At 40.5% G+C, this 16,922-nt stretch overlaps 1 protein-coding gene across 1 annotated transcript in view; it reads right to left on the bottom strand.

Annotated features, from left to right (window-relative positions):
* The window catches only part of LOC139693864 (uncharacterized), a 73,786-nt gene that overhangs the window by 45,841 nt on the left and 11,023 nt on the right, over nucleotides 1-16,922 (bottom strand). The window contains exon 2 of the mRNA XM_071592173.1: nucleotides 10,522-10,932. Within this exon, the coding sequence (XP_071448274.1) occupies nucleotides 10,522-10,932 (411 nt within the window). The remainder of the gene's footprint in view (nucleotides 1-10,521; nucleotides 10,933-16,922) is intronic.

Below are 16,922 nucleotides of genomic sequence, written 5' to 3'. Positions count from 1 at the left end.
CATAATGCTTGTAAATTCATATGCATTTGGGGTATTAGCAAGTTTAAACAATGTAAACCCTGAATAGTATGTAAAAAATAATTGTGCGTATAACTTGAGCCCAAATCACGATCAGTAAAGGTCTCATGCGGAGGTGGTTTGGGTAGCCGGGCCTGCGCGAAGAGATTTTACATCTTCACGTCGGTTCGAGCCACTTTAGTAGCCGGCGCCTACGCCCAACCCCAACGAAAATAATCCAGTCGCATGAATGTCTGTATACCAAAAACGCGGTGTGAAACCGAGGGAGGCTAAGGGAAAGGAACAGACTCCCACTCTGATTGCGTGAATTTCGCTTTGACCGCAGGTAGTATTAGTCCGAGGTGAACTTAGCTCATCGCCTATCAGACCCAACCTTCGAAGGTTGGGTCTGATAGGCGTCGGTGGATATGTACATTAATAGCTCTAACACTGGCCAGGGCGGGTTTCCATCGAATGCCGACGTTGGACGAATCAGTATATAAACCGGGAAACTGGTTCAAGGTTTATTAAGCGCTGAATAATTGGATGACTTTGAGATTCTGTGGACGCCGAAAAGCTACCGTTAACTCGAGGACGGGAATGATTTCCCGAATTCGAGCCAACGGCTCCCCAACTTTCTGCTGGCACCCCGATTCACGTCCTCTTCAATCGAAGGGGTTTTTCGACATAATCGCTTGTCCTTCTCGGAACAAGAGGATAAGATTAAATCACTTCGTGGAAGCGGTGGATCTCGTATATAGTGACTACGCAGAGCGCAATGCGGGAGCGGACGTCCTCTCGTGGTTGGATGCAGGAATTTACGTGCGTGAAAGACGTGTCGGGGTTAAAAATAAAATGTGTGTACTTTTTTCATTCATGAATGACGCGATAAATATTTAGGGAGAGGCGATGGGAGGGCGAAAGGTTCAGGGGAAGCGTCCATTGGGAAGTTTGGGTTTTTTGCATCGACCTTAATGCGATGTGAGGATGGAGTGATGTATACCAGAGGAAATTCACCGAAAGGATACACGTGCATGGGCAGCCATCGTTCCCAGAGTTAAATTTCGAAACCGACGTCAAAAGTGGGCTCTCACCGTCATCATCACTAACGTTCCGTCTCGCGACTGGTCCATACATTTTGATTAACTACCTTCTCAATCCGTGCGCGACGCTTTTTTAAAAATTCCATCGGCGTGCTCTTTCTTTCTCTCGCATTCAAATTATTGTTAGAATTATTTCCTTCCCTCTGCATCGCGTTCCTCGTTCGTCCCGTCTTCCATAATTACTCCGCTTCTCATGGTTTCCCTTGAAATTTCCCTTGGAAGGCTCTCTCCTTCGAAGAGTTTAGGAGTCCTTCGTATTGTGGGCCGTGTACATTAAGTTGCTCGTTTTCTTAAAAAAAATCAAGGAATTGCCTCTTGACCCCGACTCAATTTAGCACATCCTCAACCATAACCCTGCCCATCCATTTTTCCATATCAACCTCCATACCCACATCCTTAAACTCTCCGAATCCCGAAAACTCTCGCACTTTCATTGTCCTCTATCTCAATGCAATATTCATTTCATTAAGAACACTATCCTGACTAATAGTCTGAGACATCTCTTTCTGACAGTCATTCAGAAAAAGAAAGAAAGAGTAAATTGGTTTCCCTCATAAAAGTTATTCTCTAAGACCCGGGTCTCGTCGCTTCGTGACATCATCAGGTTTTTCCTGATGATATCCCGATGCGACGTCCCGAATAATTCTCATGTTACCGAGCTACTCTTATGTACTAGCAAAACTATCATTTTATTTTGACGACAACCTTGACTATCACTAATCATAGAGTCTGATGGCAGTATAATTACATTTGTATAGGAAATTATCCACTTGGCTTGTGTACCTGACATGAATATTTTATGCGGCAGTTATTTAAGATATCCTGATTATTTTTGTATTCCTAGCACCAAATTCTATTTTAAGCGTCAATTTTGATCTAACGAGACGACTACTTTCGGAAAAATCTGACCGATGGGTTAGTTCCAACACCACAAACTGCAGCTTCATAGTCATACATGTAGGTTCTAAGTGTTATATTTCCATTAAAATTCCAAACTTTTTCGCCTTATTTTTTTCATTTTTCTTCTTCGTCGTTGGCACTCCTCAAATGAATGAAAAGAGAAAGTATTTTCCATATAGATGTACGTATGTCCATTTTGCTGAATTGCCGAGATTCGCTCCTTGAGCATGTATCTTTGAGAAATCTTCCATACAAACAGAGTATCTGAGAAAGATTTACAAATAATAAATAGATAACACTTACAACTTCAACGGAACCAGACTACAAGTAATACCCGGCAAAAAAAGTTAAGAATTTAGTCTACCGTAGCAAATTCCTGACCTCAACCTTGAAAAACAACTCGGCCATGTACCTCCTTGTTAATTTTTCCTCGCTTGGGCGGGGCCGGAATATGGCGCTATTTCGAAGAGACGTAAATTTATTACGAAACGTGACAGGAGGCGACAGAATTACCACTGTGTGAAGTGTAATTCTTGTCATAGTGAATCCAAAAATATAAGCTCCTCGCGAAGATATCTGAACTCAAGGTTATAGCCCGGGGATAAGTTTCAGTATCGCCGCTTAAGGTGTTAAGATTTTACGTGTTAGAAAATGTATCATGAAATGGCGAAAGATTTGAAAATGAGGCGTTGAAAAAAAGAAACTTCGTTGTTGCCAATAAAAACTTCCATAATTTCATGAAATCAGAGTCCATGAAGTACTCGAAGAGAAGTCATAGTATTTTTTTAGGAGAATCCCTTTCTTTTTTCTTTTCTTTGCTAATAATTTCAGCATCACTGAATTCTAAAAGAAATGAAAAATGGCGTATATTATTCGCAAGCAAAAAATGAGACACATCTTTCGCACAAGTAAGGCAAGTTCCCTGCAAAAAATGACCTATGGGTTCCAAACTTAACTCCTGCAAATTGAATTATTTTTCTTTCTTCGTTCGTTTTAGACATCTATCTTGTTTAAGAATGTTGTTATTACTGAGGAGCGTAAATCCTGCTGTTTCACTATTATAGAGTACGGGCATTTTTTGGCCTCTTTAATCAATGGAAAAGACCGATTGTAGGGCATTCTGTCGCCTAAAGTTGAGATCAGACTATATTCCATTTTTCTAAGCGTTTTCGAGAATCTATAGCTAAATTTTATTGTAAGTCATGGAGATGTTTCTAATAAAATTGAAAAATAAAACATATTATTATAATTTCAAAGGATATTTAGCATGATTAGTCAATGCCATTTAAAATGGAAATTCTATATCTTAAAGAAGAATTCATATATAGTTTTAACTTTACGGGAAGTTGAAATTAAATACCCACAGATAGTAAGCCAGAAGCCTTTACTATTTGTGAAAAAGAACTTTTTTCAATTTTTTATCGAAAAAAAACAGTGATGGCCTTAATTGATGCGTGAAATATGGCAAGAGAGAGAGAGAGAGCGCGCGCTTTATGCACTTCAGAGCGAATAAACCCTTTAAGCGTGCTGTGCCAGAAATGAACTTTCCAAAAACTAATGCTCAAGATGTTTCGAATCTCTTTTATTTGGTCCATAGTTCTAGAGAAAATACGAAAGCCAATGGCCATGACTGTCGGTTATATATTTTCATTAAAATTTGATTACTTCTTTTAAGCAACACAGGTCATATAGCACCCTACGGCACCCAACCACCTATGCATAGTTAATATTGCTCTCCATATATTAAGTGCAATAATTGATCCATGCATATAGACTTTAATTTGAATTAAATTATTTGAAAAATTTTAATAAAATGAAAATAAAATACATGCAGTTTTAAATACGATGTATGTATTTATAGAATGATTGTTTACCTAAACCCTCAGTATTTTGGAGATTCTGTTCCACATCCCTACAATCACTCACTTCCTAATATTAATTTGTTAACGAGCTCTGAAAATAAGGGCATACAATTTTGGAATTAAATTGCTCTTTGCTAAGAACTAATGAACTTAAGTTGAAATTGCATCAGTTTTGTTATTCTTGGGTTTGCATATTTTTTTTACACCACCCTAATTCATTTTGATGGACCATTCCCTTGAAATAATTTTCTTACTCCAATTAAAATTGGAAGCTGGAAATGAAACTTCATATTTCTCAACAGAAATAGGAAAAAAATAGATTTCAGTGAAACACCATTCGCTGCCAACAAATTTTGAAGAAAGTTTCCACGGGACCGTGTATACGAGTGATTGAAAAAAAGTACATCGAAATAACTGCTGAAAACCAGTGTTGAAATTTCACCTAAATAATTAGAACGTGGCGAAAGGACTCTACTCCTATTCATTGCTTTTCGAGCCAACAAGCGAAATTCCGAGAGCTCCCGGATATCACGGTATCATAAAAATAACAATAAGGGTCGCTGAAAAAAATTGCAAGAGCTCCGCGTTGAATAAAGGAGTCAAGTGTGATATTGAATGGGGTTTAATCTTTCGCCTGGCAATCAAATGCCACCATGAATATTGATCACGGGAGCGTGTAGCGAATAACACCGTACAAACGCCATCCCTTGTAATCGTCCCCCTCTTTTTTTCTTATTTTACCACACTCCAGGGTCCATAAACAGCTTCTTCCTATCACCATTCACCGAGATAAGTGCGAAGGGTAGAAAATCTTAAAACACCTCCCGTTACTACTCACTAAAAAGACTAAACCCGTCGAACATAAATGTCAAATCGATCTCAACCGCAATATTTAAACCTTTTTGCGCGCTGTAATTCTCAACGCTTCAACGAAGCAATTTTATGGCAATAAAAAACAAGAAAGAGAGAGAAATGAGGAAAAATATTTACAAATCCCCATCTCGAGGCGTCGATTTGGCCAAGACTCTGACCTTCAACGGACGAGCGCTGATGGAGCTTCGGAGGCTGGATAGAATACTTAAAGGTGCCGTTCATTGATTCCTCGCGATTGATGATAATACGGGCTGAAAAGACTCGAATTAAGTTTCAATCGTGACAATTGAAGTACCATGTAAAGAATTCCGATTCTTTGACAGTTACTACGTGATAAAATGCTCGGCGTTGCGATTATCCCTTCAGATCTGGATTGGGAAACTGAGAACAAAATATTTACGGTTAACCATTAATGTAATTTTTTCCATTAATCGTGGTTTTACATATACTAGTTGTCGGCCGCACTGCAAACACCAAACTTAGATAAATAGAACCCAACAATAATGGACTCTTATATTTCACGCGAATAGTTTCAGTGATGACAACTACATGCTTCAAGCCAATCATTCCTCAAATATTTTTGCCATTCCCCATTCCTTTCCATTGATCCTTGCAACCGTCGACGAACATCATAGGATTATTTTCCAAGAATGAATCCACATGTGGAATAGAGAGTATCATTCCGGTCTTCAACTCGACTCAAGTCAGCGAGAAATGCTGAAATAAATCAATGCATTTGTCTAGTGAAGAGGTCGCCAAAAGGATTTGCGGGTTCTCAATTCAAATAATGATGACGACAAAAAATGTCCAACCTTTGGAAAATATAATGTTTTTATCCTCTTTGAAAAGATAGATACCACTTTGTGGTACCAAGTTGTGGGGGAGAATGATGTTTACAGGATCGAGCATATTGCTTAGATATTTGGAGACCATGGTGAACCGCCACCTTAGTGACAGATGCACCCTTGCATTCACAAATGTTGAGTGACAGCATTCCTCTCGGTAAATTATTCCTCCAATCGGCCCTCCTGGTGGGAACAAGTATGAGCGGGGATGCGCATCGACCGAAAGAGATAAATGTAGAACAGGAGCAAGAAGGCTTGGAGGACTAGAACTTGATAGATGAACTTGATAATGGTATGGAGGGCTGCAGTCAATTTATCTTCGGACTGAAAAACTTTAAATATAATGAAATAAGGTATGAAGATGTTAACCATTTACCACTTCATTGCATTACTGCCTATTTCAATAGATATGATGTCATTGATATCTGCGTGAAAACTCACGAAATTGAAGAGTTAAGAGAGAAGAGACTATAAAGAGTAAAAAAATGAATATAAACACAAAAATCGGCGTATCCATTGCCATTCATAATTGTTTCCTTCGGAAGTACGTTGCCCAGGGATACATCCAACTGTAGCAAATGAAAAGAAAAACGCGGAAGAAGGTATTGGCGCACTCTTTATGCCACCGCAATATTTTTCAACCAATTACTTATAGATTAGAACCGAAATGACTCTGCATTATTCGTACAGCCTATTAAGGTATTCTTTGAAAAGTTGGACCGGAGTCATGGCTCAGTTTGGGACTTGAGATTTAGAAATAAGTGCCATGGGATGACTTCCAGATTGGCGAGTGCCCACGTGGCAGAGTTGTTTGTCTCGTTTATCTAGGATGGAGTGCGGACTTAACGAGACGGCGTAAATTAAACCGAGTTGAAGTTGCCCAAACGATTTTCTCAAGTTTCAAAGATTTTTGAAGCTAAAAAAGAATTTCCGTGCTCCTTTCATTCGAAACGCGGGGCTGGTTGATTAAAAAGAAAGCTATACAAAATACGCTCAAAAATGTACACTTTTAAGCTCAAAGTAAACAGTCACATATGCTGTTTTTTGAAGGGTACTGATGAAAATAAAAGTTGTTCAATGTAATCAGCCGTTTTAAATCAATTTCAAAATCAAGAGACAAACTCACGCTGGGGAGAGATGGGCAATGATGAACTAAATATCAAAGGATACTAGTTCGGGGACGATATTGAGGGTAACAGAGGTGAGCCGAATGGATGTAGAACCAGCCATTCGACTTGAGAAGTTGAGACGATCGTCAAGGTATCTCTGCGGAGATATTTGAGCAACTCGAGGGGAAACGTGGTCACCAATTGAAAGCATGACCGCCCTTCACCTCACCTCGCCGGTAGTTTTGCTCTTCCTCTCTCTCGCTCTCAGCTCCGAGGTATTGACATTAGGGAGACCTTGAAGACCCTCATCCTTTTCATTAAGTCCCATTTGTTACATTGGCATCTGAAGGTAATCTCACGGAAGGGAATCCAAAAGTTACCGCCCTTTATCGCTCTCGCCATCTCGAGTATGGAGACGAAGCGGGCAACAAGAATGCTTGAGATCGTAATTTTTGCGGTGACAAATTACTACCTAAAACAGGACTAAAACATAAATGCCTCATAATATATGGCCGAGTATTGTAAATTTAACGAGTACAGGAGGATTGAGGTATAATTCATCTTCAAAGAAATCTGTGGGATCATTTCTGATTCCTGGACATCAAGACTTCATTACGAAACAGTGACGGGGCTATAGAAAAATAATGGCCTGGGCTATTATGAATGACTGCAGGAAATTATGCCAGCGATTTCTCCCTTTAGACACTGGCTGGATAGCAATTATCGCTTTTCAGGGTCGTCGGTCCCTGTAGCACATTGCGAGGCGAGAGTATCGCGTGTTGGGACACCATTTCATGAGAAACGCGGGAAAATGCATTCGAATATTCCGCTGCAACTTTTACGTACACGAACGATTGGGAATTTTCGATAGTTGCCGCAACCGTTTCCTGCGGGTGCTTCGTGCTTCACATTTTTCCTTTGAAGAAAGCTGTGCGTGACCCAAATGCGATTTTTTTTCCTTTAGTTTTGTCATAGCGCTAGTGTTGCAGTGCATCATTTACTGCTATTATAGAATGGAAAGGGTTGGTGAAGGGAGACACATGATAAGTTTTACTGTGAAACTACAAGTTTATTGCTTGTGGGCAATTTTGCAAGTGATTCTATCCATATTCGACAGGTAGTAAGAAATGTGACGGTATAGGTAATTTTTCTAAAAGATTCTTATCAGTGACTAATTTAGTCCAAACAACACAGGGAGGGCATGAGCCAAAATTTTTTTATAAAATTAAGATTCTGTATTCCATAACCACACAGTAATGACTAATATTGATGAGCAAAGAATGTTATAATAATAATAATAATATCTTCATTGGGGCGTGGTTGAAACTACCATAGATAGTCCCTTCTTCCACCTAATGTATGGCGGGCAATGCGTAATACTTCAAAAAGATTTTCTTAGGCATTTGATTAATTTGGAAGGAGTCTGAGTATAAGTCATGTTATGATCGTCTGATTCCTAACGGGGTTGTATTCTTTTTTACCCTAATTAGGTTACTAGGGAAAAAAAGATTTCGGAATTTGCTGATACGTCACTTACTAAATTTTCAAGAGTAAAATACATCAATCCTAAGTATCCTGGGGTTGACATTAAATATCTCAAGCAAAAGAGGTGAATAGTGTGAGGATATCTCTTCGTTCATTTGGAATTAGTATTTGCTTGCTATACTCTGTAGCTCTGAATCTCACAAATCCACTGATAGCGTGGCATGTTGCTCAAAAGGTGCATTTTTCCCGAATAACTATTTATTACAGAGATCTGTTTATAACCGCGTTCATTTTAATTCCAATGGAGATATTTATTTTCCCAGTTGACAAACTCGACTTCTTCGGAAGAAGATATATTTTTCAGAGGACACTACCTCGGAAGTCGCAAGTCAGGAACTCGGAAATCACGGGAAAAGGCAAGATTTTTTTGTAGCTACTTCACATTATGGGTCGAAAGCAATCGGGAACGACTGCGATAATGGATCTACTTTGAAAACTAGCAATAGGTGTCCTCCGCCCATCTGCGCGCAGTTAGGGAAAAAAACAAGCGTCACCCTTCGCCGCCGCGAGGGGCAGATTAGATCAGCGAAACGTGCAGGGAACGTCCTCCTCGACAATTGTGGGCCCACGGTAATACCACCCTCTCCCCCCCTCCTCCCACGGTCGTATACGAACGCCAAGTGCGACGAATGCGAATGAAGGATAATTCCGCACCTGTACATTTTGGCATGAGAACATGTCGGCTGGCTAAATTCTAAACAGTCGATGCGCCGAATACGAAATTGAGGTGGCTCGGGCGTTAAAGGCTCCGGGACATTTTGAATCGGTGCCATCGCACGATTGCAGGGTTCCAGGCGATGGGATGTACGTTTTCGTGAGAGATTTCTGGCCTCGGACATCACACAACACTGTTTTCCGGAGAATATGATTAGCGGGGGAGTCTGGAAGAGGTCGTGGTTAAGCATACAGATTAATGATCTTTACCGTTTTTCATGTCGCATTAATTCATTTTTTTTTCAAAAATCCAAGTCTCCTACGTTCTGCACTCAGAAACTCCAAACCAAGTGAAAATTTAGTAGTAGTAGTAGTATTTAGGAGAGGCGACCGACAGCTGAGGTCATTTGCGCCATAGGGGATGGACAGGAAAGGATGAAGGGTGGAGAGAAACCCGGCGTCCGCATCATCCTGCTCTTTACGAAAGGCGCCAAGGGGTCCGCAGCTTAATGTCTCATCCGACGGACAGCGTACTCACTCAAAGTGCCCTCCACAAAGCACCTCAAGTAGGGATCGAGATACCTCTGAAAAATATACAACACCGCCGGGATTTGAACCCGAGGACTCTGGGTGATAAGCCAGTACGATAGCCACCGCACCATCTCGATCCCCGTGAAAATTTTATTTCGGAATTTTATAAATTGCCGTTTATTATATGTTCAACTCATTTCATACCTCAAACACTTCACTCGTGAATTACTGAGAATAGATTTCATTGTACTGTTTCAATCAACTCTGTAGAATATTGCAACAATTAGGAGAGCCCAAGGAGAGTCGGCTTTTTTCCGTTGATGCCATTGCGTTGACAGGACTATTTCTATGAATACTTCCTACACTCTTCTAGTCCCCTCGTCCCGCTCCGTCGCACCGTGACTGTACTTGATTATCTTCTAACACCCAACGACGTGACGTAAATCACAAGCCGTCCCAGAAAAACGATCCGAAATGTGCTCTGACCATTCTGGCACCTTTAGCGGGGTCGAAACTGACACCGTACTTTGCTGCCAGCTTGGAGTGGAAGCAGCATGATACTGGTTTTCTTATATGTATTGTTTCGTCAGACATTAAACTATACTGTAATTTCTAACCGAGACGTACTGGCACAGAAAATTATCGCAACACAATGCCGTACATCTATCATTGATGTACACTTCGGGCTATGCAAGCTGAATACTATATGAATTTGTTCGAATCACTACTTTTTTGCATATTTAAGTATTTTCAAAGCCTAATTGGGGGCTCTTCTCTTCATCGACCCTTAAATAAATACTAGCCATAGTACAAGGGAGAGACCCTTCCAGAGGGAAGACTAGAAAAAACTACACACCCACTTCCGAAGTCGTAAGAAAGATCTGATTACACACGGAGAACGCTACCATTTCCAAAATTTTCAGTTTGCGAGTATCACGATCAAACAAAAGAGGGTCGGCGAGGAAATGGCTCCAATCATGCAGGATATTAATGTATTATGTAGATAGGCGTACATACTCTCACATCGTGCGGAATCCCGTAAAATAATCTACACGGACCGACGCCGTCCGCCTCGCATGGGACCACAGGGGGATCTACTCACCTCCCCGCTCGCTCGTGTGCAGAAGGGTGCCCGTCCGGGGGTCCGCCAGCTCCGGCGCCGACAGAAGCGCGGCGCTGATCCTGGCCGCTTGCTCGGAGTACGACAGCCGCCGCTCGTTGTTGGCGCCGGAGGCGGGCAGGGCGAGGGTGATCACGTAGGGTCGCCCGCCCATCTCCTTGGTGCCGTTGCTCCTGTAGTCCACCGTGGCCACGCTGCTCCTCCGCGCAAGCGAACCCTCCGGGAGCTGGTGGTTGAGCAGAGACGAGGTGGACGGCTTGGACATCTCGCGTGTGCAGGCGTGGCTCGCCCTGCGCCGGTACGACCCCTCGCTGCCTCCGTTCCAGAAGGCTGGACCGACCCCGTTCACCTCGTGCACCCCGTTCCTCGGGGCATCTGAGCCCCCCGAAGCACCTGCAGGGAGACAAGAGTCTTTATTTTATATACCGATAGGAAAGCAGTCTAGATCAGAGGTTACCCAAGTGGGCGCTACCGCCCCCCGTGGGGTGGTGCTCTAGTCTATGAGGGCGAAAAGAGGCAAGGGGGCGGCAGGGGGGCGCTAGAGGGTTCTGACAATGTGACATTTATTTTAAAGTAGAAACGGTTGAAAAATATTTCCAAGCCTTTCTCGTACAAAGGAAAATTTTGAAGGGGATAAAAAACTCCATGCATTTCTGTCTTCATATTTGGTGGAACTTGGTTTTAGTGCAGTCATTTAGTTTATTGACAAGCAGAGAAACAAATTCAGGTTTGTGAACGCGGTGATTTAAGACTCGTGCTAAGAGACAATAAACCGGACGTTGGAAAACTGGTATCAGGTCATCAAGCCCATCCATTCCATTAAAATTTTATTTGATCGAAATATGTTATTAAATTGGGCAATAGAATCTCCTTATATGACTTCTAGACCATGAAAAACTATAATCAATATTCACTTATTTGTTTGACTAATTTTAGCAAAACATGATTGGTTATTCTATTTTTATAAATTGAAAATGTCCAAGTTACATGATTGCTTCAATTAAGCAAAAAAGGTAAATGTAAACTATGAAAAAAAGATTTTTTTAAAATATTTCTATTGATAATTTATTTTTATGCAAAAAGTATATTCTTACCAAAGTTCCTTTTATCGTATATTAAGTCTTTTGCATAAATGTAATATGAAAGCTATACATCTATTGAATTGTAAATTTACATTTGATTAGTCATTGTTTTTAAATTAATTATTTCAATATTCCTCATTTGGTATTTTGTTTTTTGATTTTTATTTTAAAGCTATCGATTGGGGGGCGTTGAATGTTGATTAATGGATATATATATATATATATATATATATATATATATATATATATATATATATATATCCATCCTAGAATCCCTACCCGATTCAGCCACCAATGTAGAGGAAAGAACTTACGAATCCGCATACAAATTAGCATTCCAATCTTTTGAAGTTCCCGGGCTCAACCGTCACCTAGACTCCTTCCCGGCATACCCTGTACCTCCCCGCTCCAGCTCTCGCATTTCTTCCGCCCGAAAGGTTCCAGTCTGACCTGAAGAAGGCCTCAAAGAAGGCCGAAAGCTTAAAATTTCTGAAATGTGAGTGCCCTTTTACATGTTTCCTATCAATATTGCTGTGTTCAGTTGTGCCGTCCAAATTTTATATTGCTCTCGTGAGTGCTTCTACATCATCGATATATACATCGATGATGCGGCCCACACACACACACACACACACACACACACACACACACACACACACACACACACACACACACATATATATATATATATATATATATATATATATATATATATATATATATATATATATATATTTTATATATATATATATATATATATATATATATATATTATATATATATATATATGTGTGTGTGTGTGTGTGTGTGTGTGTGTGTGTGTGTGTGTGTATGTGCGTGTGGGTCGTGGTAGTCCAGGGGGTAGAGCGTTGGAGTGCTGACCGGCGGGGCCCGGGTTCGATTCCCGGGCAAGGCACTCTGGGCACCTGCAGCTCCACCCAAGCTATGTGCTTTTTCGGGTGCCAGATCTTCCTGGGAAACCATAACCGGCACAGGGAAAGAACTGGCCCCCCTACCCTGATGTTTGAATATCGCACGCCGTTTAGGGCTTAATATTGGGTGAACTCCGCCATTACCTACCAAACCGACCTTCAGGTTGATTACTGTGTTTATGGTTTTAGATATATATATATTTATATTTATATAATAATGGGACGGCACAATAGAACACAAATAGAATAGCAACATTTAAAGGACACTTACACGGTAAATTTTTCGAGCTTTCGGCCCTCTCAGAGGCCTTCTTCAAGTGAGAATCTTCATATATATATATATATATATATATATATATATATATATATATATATATATATATATATATATATATATATATATATATATTTACACATACTTGAATAATATACATATAATAAAATATAATCGCATTCATTGACTGTGCACTAGTAGTAAAGTGCCTTTTTTGTAGATACTTCATTTTATTTACGCAAGATAGAAAGGGAGGGATGCTATTGGGGAGAGAACGGAAAGAGGAGCTAAATTTGATACGAATGTGGCGATCATTTGATTATACCCTGACTCAAGATGAGGGCTTAGAATTTGGTTCATTTTTAACTCACTTGGAGCCCTCCGAAAGTTTTGTTGTTCGTTCTCATCTCTCCACTAAACAAAATGTTCCACGTCCTTCGCAGCTTTCCTCGTGGTTCCCTGGATCTATCTGGAGGGTATCCAGAAAAGCACACAATCTAGATTTTGATGAGTGAGCACAGGGAAAACAACCAAGTGTGAACTGGGGGTTTCCAGCTGGCTGCAGAGTGCTCAGTTCTTTAGGCCATCAAGGACCTCTGGTCATTCTCAAAAGATGTAAGAAGTAAATTGGGAAAAAACGGCACTTAAAATAAATGCTTGGTGGATGAGAGCATATAAGATCCATACCCTTAAACAAAAAGCAAACAATGTGTAAACAAAGAATATAAAGAGCCAATGAATAACCTAGTTAAAAGGTAATATATTAGTTCCTGAAAGAAAGAAAAACAAAAAGCTACCTTTATTAGGCCACTGGGCATTGACGGGCGCCGCAAACTATGCATATGGCACAGCGAACCAGAACTAGCCCCGATTTCTCGTGAGCTTTCAATTCCGAAGTGGTTACCAATCGTTCCCATTTCTAACGTTTCATTCATCTTTAGCGATGCATCACGAACCCATCCCTTTTCCTCATCACCTGCACTCAGCCGGGAATTCCTGGAAATAAGCTTGCTAATTTCGGGGGACGGAATTTTCGAGTCGACTGGGAGAGAAGATCTCAACTGAACGGCATTCGGTTGCACATCTTCCGCATTTATGGTTTCCCGTCTTTAAACGGCTATATGTGTACATTTTACTCATTATTAATGCATTAATATATATATATATTTATATATATATATAATGTGCGTATACATGTATTATATATATATATATATATACACACACAAACACACAGACTCTCATATAAATGGACGTGGCAGCCTAATGAGTGGAGCATAGGACTATCGAGCGGAAGACCTAGGTTCGATTGTCACGAATGCCTCTGGGCACCCTTAGCTTCATCCGAGCTCTGTGTGATTTTTCTGTCACTAGACCTTCAAGGGAAACCTTAAGCCGTGGACACTGGCTCCCTATCCTGATTTGTAAATTTCATACGCCGTTGAGCTCAGTCCTGGATGAGCCCTTGCCTATCCCCTACCCTTACCTTTGGGTTGATTACTGTGCTTTTTTTTGTGCATACACTCATCGTTTGTGATAAGAAAACAGACGACGGATGTTGCGGTCATTTCGAGTGGAGCTCTAATAGGGCAGTTTCATGTCCCGCAAAGAGCGTCACGGAGAGCCACCTCCGTCATCCGCAGCCCCCCCCCCCTCTCCTTCCCCTTCCCGACCCACCGCGTCCGCATTCTGACCGCGGGTTCCTCTGCGTTGAGGTTAGTCACGTGTTCCTCGAATCGCTCGCGCGGTTTTCCACACACCGGAGGAGGAGTAGGAGGATAGAGGAGAAATAAGTGAGATTCGTTGGAAGTTGAGCGAGATATCACGTCGGGGAGGGGGTGGAAGAGGATTACAGCAGAGGAGAGCTGGGCTGAAAGCCATCACCATCCCAGTCGCCGTCTTTCCGTAAACACGTTCTCCACTGTTAATGGTCGCGCGCAGCCGTGGGGGTTTGATTGATGAGTGGGTGCCCGGCGATTTATCGGGCTCAAATAGGTCTCAACCTCTCTGCCCCTTCGCGCATAAGGATTGGGTATGAATTCTCTCTTGAATTTGCGATGGGAGGGACCGAGTGGATATAGGTTCACGATAATTTTTTGACATGATGCCCCGGGAACGGAGTCAGTGGGCGTCTTTTACCGCCGAGGAAATTACACGCCTCGCCGGTAATGCGACTGCTGATTGATTCCGTCTAAGGTGAATGCTGCTTGGCTATTTTACGAACCTATCATCTTCAATTCAGCCGGGCGATTTCCGGGACGTTTATCGAATAAATGCCCACGCCGGCAATTAATGCTTAATGCTCGTAATTCCTAGCCCGAAAAGCGGATATTTTTATTCTTCGGAATGTTTCATTTGTAGTGTGTACATATGTGGGTATAAATATATATAGAAAAAAAAAAAAAAATATATATATATATACATACATACATTTATTTATTTTCATTTATACATGTATACAAACGCTGTTAGAGATAATCATGCAATCATGTATGCAAAAATAGATAGTCGAACTAACGAACGACTGAATTTTCACGAGTGATGTAATTAAGCTTGATTTTGGAGTAACATTTGTGATATGGTGGTGGCATTTACCAAATTGACTTTTTGCAGTTAGAAGACTAGTGGTCATTATTAAGGAATCCAATTAAGGTCATACGTATTCAATAAAATGCATGGATAAACTTCACGCTTAAAATTAGTTGAAACTAAACGCTGAAAAAGCCGGATCATACTGTATTAATAGGCATTGATCAGCAAAGTGGGAACTGCCTATGTTGGAATAGAAGAAGAAAAAATATTTTTTCATATAATCTCTTTTGACCTTTGAATTAACGTGTATAATAAACTCAAAATTTAATGTGAATTTACACCCTCTACATTGCTTTCACTAATTGCTTATTGCAGATACTCTTGCAGAAAGTCCCTGAAGATTGTTAGTATTCGCCTTTGGCTTCCAAATGACGCAAATAAATGTGTCCATATGTTCTTGGTTGGATAATTAAATTATTTTCCTTTCGTCTTACTCAATCCTGTTTTTAACGCGACACCACCATCGCACATTTATGGGCATACTTAGTTCTGGCACCAAATTAATGTATTTAATAAAGTGCGACATAAAAGGCATGTTTCACCCGCTCTAGTAGAGGTCATTGGGTACGTATACTATACCCGTGGAATTGATGGTCCCCTCACGAGTGAATCGGGTAAAGAAGTATTTACTAAATTCATAGGAAATAATCAATGGGAAATTTAGTCATGTACTTATATGACTAAATTAAGAAAGAAGCAAAATATAGTAAATGATTCAAGGGAGTTTTGGGTAAATCAGGCAAAAAACACCGCGCCACTGAAGCACAGAAAATGAAAATCGCTGAAATTAGAGATCTTCTTCGAGCAGGTATTCATAGGGTAATAGTTTGACTTAATTACATTTACCTTTGTGACCCTAATCTCATCAAATCGATTGTACTTTCATTTGGATTCTGCATCCCCACCATCCCATAAGATTAACATAAAAATACTCGTATTACAAAAGGCGGCTAAAAACAACTCGTTTCACAAAATATTGGAATTTCGTTGCAATCGAATAAATGCATTAAAGATTACTAAATATTGTTGAAAATGAGAAGAGTCGAACAGACATCAATAATTGACATGATTCATGCCTAACAGGGAATATAATGTGGGAATATTTAAGAAATAACCTCCAGAAAAAATGACTCCGGGCCTCTCTAGAAGATACTGCGTATTTACAAAAAATACTGAATCTAGTGCCAAGTAGATACCATGAAAATGAACTGAAAAATTGAATGTGGACGTAGCTGAAAATGTCTTAGCCGTACTTGATTACCGATTGCATTTTTTGAAAGACTGCATCAAAGAGGTGAGTTAATCATGTTTGAGCATCGTCGCAAAAACAAATTGTTGGTTCTCTCAGCGCATGTGCGAATTGATAGAGCTACAATCTTCTTTATGAAAACGTTTTACAGATCTTAAATCTGTATCGTATGATGTGAACAGTTGTCCAATATAAATTCACCTAGGCCTTTAAAAATGATAGGTATTTCAATCGGAAAACTGTAAATTAAACGG

The sequence above is a fragment of the Hetaerina americana genome, unplaced genomic scaffold, assembly GCF_022747635.1.
Source record: "Hetaerina americana unplaced genomic scaffold, ioHetAmer1.1.p SCAF_5, whole genome shotgun sequence".
Classification (NCBI taxonomy): Eukaryota; Metazoa; Arthropoda; class Insecta; order Odonata; family Calopterygidae; genus Hetaerina; species Hetaerina americana.
This window is presented reverse-complemented; position numbering and strand designations above follow the sequence as displayed.